The sequence below is a fragment of the Coregonus lavaretus genome, assembly GCF_964263955.1.
Source record: "Coregonus lavaretus genome assembly, chromosome: 1".
In the NCBI taxonomy this organism is placed as follows: domain Eukaryota; kingdom Metazoa; phylum Chordata; class Actinopteri; order Salmoniformes; family Salmonidae; genus Coregonus; species Coregonus lavaretus.
In genome coordinates this window covers 13,400,062-13,409,836 of record NC_139988.1, presented here as the reverse complement: position 1 = coordinate 13,409,836, position 9,775 = coordinate 13,400,062, and the positions used below count along the sequence as shown (strand labels likewise).

The window sequence follows — 9,775 nt, the reverse complement described above, 5'->3', positions numbered from 1 at the left end:
TTCCTGCCATCCAGGACCTCTATACCAGGCGGTGTCAGAGGAAGGCCCTAAAAATTGTCAAAGACTCCAGCCACCCTAGTCATAGACTGTTCTCTCTGCTACTGCACGGCAAGCGGTACCGGAGCACCAAGTCTAGGTCCAAAAGGCTTCTTAACAGCTTCTACCCCCAAGCCATAAGACTCCTGAACAGCTAATCATGGCTACCCAGACTATTTGCATTGCCACCCCACCCCACCCCAACCCCCTCTTTTATGCTGCTGCTACTCTGTTTATTATTTATGCATAGTCACTTTAACTCTACCCACATGTACATATTACTTCAATTACCTCGACTAACCGGTGCCCCCGCACGTTGACTCTGTACCGATTTCCACTGTATATAGCCACCCTACTGTTATTTTATTTTACTGCTGCTCTTTAATTATTTGCTCTTTTTTTTTCTTCTTTTTTTTTTTTTACTTATCTATTTTTTGCTAAACACTTTTTTTCTTTCTTAAAAACGGCATTGTTGGTTAAGGGCTTGTAAGTAAGCATTTCACTGTAAGGTCTACACCTGTTGTATTCGAGCGCATGTGGCATATAACATTTGATTTGATTTGATTTGGCACTTCTCTTGACCAGAGACCTATGGCCCCTGGTCAAAAGTAGTGCACTAGGGAATAGGGTGCAATTTCCGTAGACACTGATCTAAGGTGTTACAGTATGTGGTTCCCCCTAATTAGGTTAGGATTTTGGGGGTTCTTAAATCATGATGTCACAGTGGCTAAGGGATGTACTGTGACCTGAATTTGAGGCCAAATCAGCAGAGAGGACAACAACAGAAAGCAAACAGACAGGCAAGCAAGCACATATGAATATACGTACGAACACGCACGCAAACACACATGCCCACGCACACACACGATAAACAAACAGATAGAGATAGACAAGCTACATCAGGGATAAGTCCTGTCCTGCGCTCTCTCAGTAATCCTATGACACAGCCACTCGTCTGGGGCTTAATAGACCAAAATACCCTAGATATACAGGATTATTTAGCATGGGAGCAGGAAAAAGGCCAAATGAATCCATGAACCATGCATGGCCTAGTTGTTTGGTCTTGGATAGTTGTCATGGCCTAGTTGTTTGGTCTTGGATAGTTGTCATGGCCTAGTTGTTTGGTCTTGGATAGTTGTCATGGCCTAGTTGTTTGGTCTTGGATAGTTGTCATGGCCTAGTTGTTTGGTCTTGGATAGTTGTCATGGCCTAGTTGTTTGGTCTTGGATAGTTGTCATGGCCTAGTTGTTTGGTCTTGGATAGTTGTCATGGCCTAGTTGTTTGGTATTGGATAGTCGTCATGGACTAGTTGTTTGGTCTTGGATAGTCGTCATGGCCTAGTTGTTTGGTCTTGGATAGTCGTCATGGCCTAGTTGTTTGGTCTTGGATAGTCGTCATGGCCTAGTTGTTTGGTCTTGGATAGTCGTCATGGCCTAGTTGTTTGGTCTTGGATAGTTGTCATGGCCTAGTTGTTTGGTCTTGGATAGTTGTCATGGCCTAGTTGTTTGGTCTTGGATAGTCGTCATGGCCTAGTAGTTTGGTCTTGGATAGTTGTCTTGGCCTAGTTGTTTGGTCTTGGATAGTTGTCATGGCCTAGTTGTTTGGTCTTGGATAGTTGTCATGGCCTAGTTGTTTGGTATTGGATAGTCGTCATGGACTAGTTGTTTGGTCTTGGATAGTCGTCATGGCCTAGTTGTTTGGTCTTGGATAGTCGTCATGGCCTAGTTGTTTGGTCTTGGATAGTCGTCATGGCCTAGTTGTTTGGTCTTGGATAGTCGTCATGGCCTAGTTGTTTGGTCTTGGATAGTTGTCATGGCCTAGTTGTTTGGTCTTGGATAGTTGTCATGGCCTAGTTGTTTGGTCTTGGATAGTCGTCATGGCCTAGTTGTTTGGTCTTGGATAGTTGTCTTGGCCTAGTTGTTTGGTCTTGGATAGTTGTCATGGCCTAGTTGTTTGGTCTTGGATAGTTGTCATGGCCTAGTTGTTTGGTCTTGGATAGTTGTCATGGCCTAGTTGTTTGGTCTTGGATAGTTGTCATGGCCTAGTTGTTTGGTCTTGGATAGTTGTCATGGCCTAGTTGTTTGGTCTTGGATAGTCATCTTGGCCTAGTTGTTTGGTCTTGGATAGTCGTCATGGCCTAGTTGTTTGGTCTTGGATAGTCGTCATGGCCTAGTTGTTTGGGCTTGGATAGTCATCATGGCGTAGTTGTTTGGTCTTGGATAGTCGTCTTGGCCTAGTTGTTTGGTCTTGGATAGTCGTCTTGGCCTAGTTGTTTGGTCTTGGATAGTCGTCATGGCCTAGCTGTTTGGTCTTGGATAGTCGTCATGGCCTAGTTGTTTGGTCTTGGATAGTCGTCTTGGCCTAGTTGTTTGGTCTTGGATAGTCATCATGGCGTAGTTGTTTGGTCTTGGATAGTCGTCTTGGCCTAGTTGTTTGGTCTTGGATAGTCGTCTTGGCCTAGTTGTTTGGTCTTGGATAGTCGTCATGGCCTAGCTGTTTGGTCTTGGATAGTCGTCATGGCCTAGTTGTTTGGTCTTGGATAGTCGTCTTGGCCTAGTTGTTTGGTCTTGGATAGTCGTCATGGCCTAGTTGTTTGGTCTTGGATAGTCGTCTTGGCCTAGCTGTTTGGTCTTGGATAGTCGTCATGGCCTAGTTGTTTGGTCTTGGATAGTCGTCTTGGCCTAGTTGTTTGGTCTTGGATAGTCGTCATGGCCTAGTTGTTTGGTCTTGGATAGTCGTCATGGCCTAGTTGTTTGGTCTTGGATAGTTGTCATGGCCTAGTTGTTTGGTCTTGGATAGTTGTCATGGCCTAGTTGTTTGGTCTTAGTTGTCATGGCCTAATTGTTTGGTCTTGGATAGTTGTCATGGCCTAGTTGTTTGGTCTTGGATAGTTGTCATGGCCTAGTTGTTTGGTCTTGGATAGTTGTCATGGCCTAGTTGTTTGGATGCTGGGGGAGCCATTATTTTGATATTCAGAATTTGATCAGTATCCGTTCTTTTTTCTACTCAGAATTGTTGATGATGGCTGTATGCATAAGAGAAAACACATATTTATTGCCGTGGATGGAGCATGTGTCACACCCTGGCTCTGGGACTCTATATGTTGAGCCAGGGTGTGTTCTTTCTGTTGTGTTTATTTCTATGTTGGCCAGTGTGACTCCCAATCAGAGGCAACGAGTGTCAGCTGTCGTTGGTTGTCTCTGATTGGGAGCCATAATTAAACTGTCTGTTTTCCCTTTGTGTTTGTGAGTTCTTGTTCCGTGTTGGTCATTGTTACCGTGGACTTCACGAGTCGTTTCTTGTTTTGTTTATTGTTGTCTATTATCACTAAAGATAATAAAGTTTAAACATGTTCGTTCATCACGCTGCGCCTTGGTCTATTCCCTACGACGATCGTGACAGCATGAGAGAGATGGAAGTAGGTTGATTCAGCTCTCTCTCTCTCTCTCTCTCTCCCTCAGCGTCAAACTTTTCCTTGGTACAGATTATCCGAAGGGACACATCTAGGATAGAGACAAACCACTGGTCCATGCCCATGGCTCTGTGCAGGGTCAGGAGAAGGAAAATACTACTGGCTCCTCTTCATACATTGGCTACTACTCATATATTGTTTTCTTCAAAATGGAAACATTCAGTCATTCATTTATTCATAAATTGCCATTAGTCATGTTTGTCCATTTTCCTATTAGTCTTTTTTTTTCTTCTGGACTCTTGTTCAAGATGCCTCAGCAAGTCAGGTCATTGAGGTCAAGCCATGCTGAGGGGTGTGTGTGTGTGTGTCTGCCTGTGTCTCAGGCACAGGAAAACCATCCTAAAAACTTCAATAGGTCTCATTGTACAAACTGTATATTGCATACAGAACAATAACTGAGCAAAAATAGAATGTAAATGTAAATGTCAAATTATTTCAAACCGTTCTAAGAATGTCAAAAACATACATTGCAAACTATGGAAATAAGATTCAGTGTCAATAGGACTTTTCTATAGCTCAGGAACAGACAGACAAGCTTTCTCGCTCATGACAGTGCTCCAAACCCTGGAGGCCACGGCCACTAATCTGAAGAGCGCTTGTGATTTTTCTGATTGGTCGCATATGGACCAATCCCTGAAGCTGTTAGGGGCACTATTTATACAGTTTGGGCGGCTCACAAGGCAGCGCTCTTGTTGTTTGGATTACGTAATCCGCACTGCACGTGTTTCACAATGCGCAGAGCAGGAGGGACAATAAAGAACAGAGATAGAAAAGTCGTGTGTAGTTGTAGAATGAAGTTCTGCAGAGAAACATGCAGGAAATATTTGATCATGCCTTTGTTATTACAACGTTTCTAGGTATTTTGCTAAATCTGATTTGTTTAATAAAATGATTTATTTCTGTAGTCTAAATATTTTCATTGGCCAGCCAAGCCAATAGTTTTTGGAAACATTCAGTCATTCATTTATTCATAAATTGCCATTAGTCATGTTTGTCCATTTTCCTATTAGTCTTTTTTTTTCTTCTGGACTCTTGTTCAAGATGCCTCAGCAAGTCAGGTCATTGAGGTCAAGCCATGCTGAGGGGTGTGTGTGTGTGTGTCTGCCTGTGTCTCAGGCACAGGAAAACCATCCTAAAAACTTCAATAGGTCTCATTGTACAAACTGTATATTGCATACAGAACAATAACTGAGCAAAAATAGAATGTAAATGTAAATGTCACAGTGGCTAAGGGATGTACTGTGACCTGAATTTGAGGCCAAATCAGCAGAGAGGACAACAACAGAAAGCAAACAGACAGGCAAGCAAGCACATATGAATATACGTACGAACACGCACGCAAACACACATGTACTATAAAACCCCTTACAATTAGCTAGTGCATGCACAAGTAAACACACCACTGCTGCACGTGTTGTAACACAGGCTGCTAGTAAGCCTGCTGCCTGCCTGCCAATGTGAGGTAAACTAATCCAATCATAGCAGGTACATTCAGCACTTCCCCTCTTATGATAACAATATGCTGACATGTAATCTATACCTATGACAGCTGAATTATTCTAGGACATAGGCACACACGTGTCTAGAAACCTGTTGTGGATCACACCAGTACTGTTGAATAACTTGTTAACCTTTCAAAATAAAACTTCACCAAAACACTTTGTGGAGTGTGTCCTGTCTACAGAATTCTCTTTGTAGCCAAGCGGTGAAGAGGTGTGCTCATGTTGTGACTGCACAGATGGATTGTTTATGGCAGGGTTTCCCAAACTAGATTTGGTATCACTTATAGTTGTTGAAATAATTGTTTTGAACACACATCGGCACAACGATCTCTTTGTTGGGGCATTGTGTACTGAAGTTGTCATAGGACGTGAGAAGACAAGAGGATTATCTAGTGGTCATTTGGTAGTACTGCAGATGTTTCTGATTTCACCGTTTCATTCCGGTCACTCCTGCTACTGTTGAGGAAGTGAACTGCAGTCTACAGTGTAGGGTGCAGTTGCCCCTAGACGCTGATCTTGGATCAGTGTTGCATTTCCCCTACTAATGGTTAAGGTTGAGATTGGGGAATCCTAGATCTGTACCTAGGGTGAATTTGCCTGGAACGCTTACATACAGTGTGACATGAAGTAGGTCACAAACATCTTCTTACTGGAATTTATTTAGTTACAAAAAAACTGAAACAAACCTAGAAAAAATGATGAGAACAATGACAAAGGCTGGATAATAACAAGAAAATAAAAAACAACAACCATCCACAGTTGGGTATGGGTTTGGAAGTGCCATATGGTGAGAAGAAGGCATAGACCCTGGGCTGTTTCAATGACTGTCCAAAATAGCACCCTATTCCCTATTTAGTGCACTCTTTTTGAGAATGGACCATATAGGGAATACTGTGCCATTTGGGACGCACATAATGTGAATGTATATACAGTACCAGTCACAAGTTGACACACCTACTCATTCAAGGGTTTGTGGCGGGCAGGTCATCTGATGCAGCACTCCATCACTCTCCTTGGTCAGATAGCCCTTACACAGCCTGGAGGTGTGTTTTGGGTCATTGTCCTGTTGAAAAACAAATGATAGTCCCACTAAGCACAAACCAGATGGGATGGCATATCGCTGCAGAATGCTGTGGTAGCCATGCTGGTTAAGTGTGCCTTGAATTCTAAATAAATCACAGACAGTGTCACCAGCAAAGCACCCCCACACCATCACACCTCCTCCTCCATGCTTCATGGTGGGAACCACACATGCAGAGATCATCCGTTCACCTACTCTGCATCTCACAAAGACACGTGTTTGGAACCAAAAATCTCAAATTTGGACTCATCAGACCAAAGGACAGATTTCCACCGGTCTAATGTCCATTGCTTGTGTTTCTTGGCCCAAGCTTGTCTCTTCTTCTTATTGGTGTCCTTTAGTAGTGGTTTCTTTGCAGCAATTCGACCATGAAGGCCTGATTCACGCAGTCTCCTTTGAACAGTTAATGTTGAGATGTGTCTGTTCCTTGAACTCTGTGAAGCATTTATTTGGGCTGCAATCTGAGGTGCAGTTAACTCTAATTAACTTATCCTCTGCAGCAGAGGTAACTCTGGGTCTTCCATTCCTGTGGTGGTCTTCATGAGAGCCAGTTTCATCATAGCACTTGATGGTTTTTGCGACTGCACTTGAAGAAACTTTCAAAGTTCTTGAAACTTTCCATATTGACTGATCTTCATGTCTTAAAGTAATGATGGACTGTCGTTTCTATTTGCTTATTTCAACTGTTCTTGCCATAATATGGACTTGGTCTTTTACCAAATAGGGCTATCTTCTGTATACCTACCTTGTCACAACACAACTGATTGGCTCAAACGCATTAAGAAGGAAATAAATTCCACAAATCAACATGAATTGAAATGCATTCCAGGTGACTACCTCATGAAGCTGGTTGAGAGAATGCCAAGAGTGTGCAAAGCTGTCATCAAGGCAAAGGGTGGCTACTTTGAAGAATCTAAAATCTAAAATATATTTTGATTTGTTTAACACTCTTTTGGTTACTACATGATTCCATGTGTTATTTTATAGTTTTGATGTCTTCACTATTATTATACAATGTAGAAAATAGTAAAAATAAAGAAAACCCTGGAATGAGTAGGTGTGTCCAAACTTTTGGACTAGTACTGTACATCAAGTTGATTACAAAAGTGCACAGTAATCATTCAGAAGGTCATGTTTCTCTATTCTCATTATGTGCTTTTGATAACTGAGATTGACATTATACCTCAATAAATTAAACATGTCTATATATGATCATTACAGACCTATGCAGTAATGAATGAAAATAATATTATTGTTGTTCATATGTCAAATCTACCCTCAGAGATTGTTGATGTACTGGGTCCTGTATTCTAGCCTTCATGCCAACTCTCTGTTACTCATTGTCATGACAAACATTTGGCTTCACAATGACAGCAATTAAAGGTTCGGGATTTTGGCAATGAAGCCCTTTATCTACTTCCCCTGAGTCCAATAAACTCATGGATACAATTTGCATGTCTCTGTATCCGGTATGAAGGAAGTTAGAGGTAGTTTTGTGAGCCAATGCTAACTAGCGTTAGCACAATAACTGGAAGTCTATGGTATCTACAAGCATGCTAGCAGTTATCATAGACTTCCAGTCATGGTGCTAACGCACGCAGAGAAATAAAAATGGTTCCACAAGTTCATCTGACCCTGGGAAATAGATAAAGGGCTTCATTGCCAAAATCCTGAAGTATCCCTTTAAGTTGGCAAGATCACAGATCTGGGACCAAGTCCTGGTCAGTATTTAATTTACCCCGTCTTGTTAATTGGATTGACCCAATAACAGCTGCATGACTGTCTATAAATTAGATTACATTAGTTAACATTTCTACAAAATCAATCCACTCGTTAGCTTGTACCCCCTGTATATAGCCTCGTTACTGTTATTTTATTGTGATACTTTAGTTTATTTAGTAAATATTTTTCTTAACTCTTATTTTTTTTAAACTGCATTGTTGGTCAAGGGCTCGTCTGTAAGCATTTCCCAGTAAGGTCTACACCTTGTTGTATACGGTGCATGTGACAGATAACATTTGATTTGATGTAATTGAGGCTTCATCAGCACTTCATCATGATAACAAGCATTGAAGTCATCAAAGCAGTAGGATGTAGTCTACTAGGCTATTGTTACAAGGGTCTTCTTTACAGCTCATTCATAGGCCCCGTACACACTCAGGTTGTACAACTGATGTACAACGCATTTGACACAATGGATGTGATACAACTGATATTTTTGTGATACAACAGAGAGTTTGTCTGCACAACAAATGTGTACACAACTATTGTGTGTGCAGTGTGTCCACAAGGCTTTTGTAATTATTTTTGTGCAGAAAAACTCTTAAGTTGTATCACAACCATTGTGCCAAATCATCTGTTGAACCGAAGTGTGTACAGGGCCATAGTAGCGGTTAGTGGTGGCCAGTGGATGGTCACTCACAGGACCACTTGAGCAGGGAAACATGAGGAGCAGGGAAAACAGTCACAGTGTGTGTCTGAAATGGCACCTTATTCCCTATATAGTGCACTACATTTGACCAGGGCCAGGTCAAAAGTAGTGCACTTTATAGAACTTGGGCGCCATTTCAGACAATGTCACAGACAGAAGAGTAATCTTTGGGGTCTGTGATGGTGAGGTATTCAATCCTCTTGTCTTGGGGCATCATCCATCCTACTAGTGATCAGCACGAGGAAAAGCTAGGTCTCTGGGTTCAATGTACAGCCAGTGTGGAGATCACGGTCAGAGGTCAGGGGCCAGAGGACATTTGAGGGGCTCAAGGCCCCAGGGTTAGACTAGGCTGTGGGCCAATCAGGAGCACGAAGGTGGAGACTGGAGAGTCCCGCTTTGTCCAGTCCAGTCCATCCAGTCCACATTCTCAGGGTGAGCTAGTCAGGGCAGTGCTGGTGTTGGGACGTCCTGGGTCATGTTCATTAGGCACCAAACTGAAGAAAACAGGAAGGGACTCATTTTGGTTTTCCATTGCATGCCCTAATGAACATGACCCATGACCCTGGAGAAGTTTAGGCCTTTAGGCCCTCAGTGCCTGCGGGTGCGCTGGCCTCCGGTGCCCGCGGTGTAGAGCATGGGCTGGCGCAGCTGAGACACACGCTTCAGGTTGCTCAAGTGGACTGGGGAGGACTCTGTGATGGGGCCTGTAAAAAGCATGAGTCAAAAACTGTATACAGAGACCTGTTTAAGAACAGTGTGTTGATATATGTAATTAGCTCCACTGTGAGGAGATGGGCAATGAATCCAGTTTGTCCTGATGGTAGTGCAGTGGGTGACATAAGGTTTGAACCCCACCATGGCTTCATGCAGTAATATTATTTTTAAATGTGGAGGTGTGGGTGAAAGGAGGCTGACCTGTTTGGTGGTTGTTGTGGGGCAGCCGGACTTTGGTGAGAGGAGGGACCCCCCTGTGAAGGGGACGTAACAGGGGGGCATGGGGCTGCCCGTTGATGTGGGGGTCTGACGTGCTGTCCAGTGGGTGGAAACGTTGGGCTGCCTTGGTCTTAGACTGAGACAGCTGAGCAGGGGGAGGGAAGAAGTAGTGTGTTAAGGCTGATATCGTGTAGGCTATGTACTGTAACGTTGTCTCCGGCTGGAACCGCTTTATATGTCTATGTAATTGTCAAATCGATCAATCACAGCTGCTGATGACTCTACTAACATACAGTACTGAATCATCAGATACTACTCAG

The 9,775-nt window shown here is 43.0% G+C and overlaps 1 protein-coding gene across 1 annotated transcript in view; it reads right to left on the bottom strand.

The window, feature by feature from the left end:
- Positions 1-9,110: 9,110 nt before the first annotated feature.
- LOC311126892 (kinesin-like protein KIF19) overlaps positions 9,111-9,775 on the bottom strand; it is a gene marked incomplete at both ends in the record, with an annotated part of 86,939 nt that continues 86,274 nt past the window's right edge. The window contains 2 exons of the mRNA XM_084158584.1: positions 9,111-9,226; positions 9,438-9,600. Of these exons, the coding sequence (XP_084014710.1) occupies positions 9,111-9,226; positions 9,438-9,600 (279 nt within the window). The remainder of the gene's footprint in view (positions 9,227-9,437; positions 9,601-9,775) is intronic.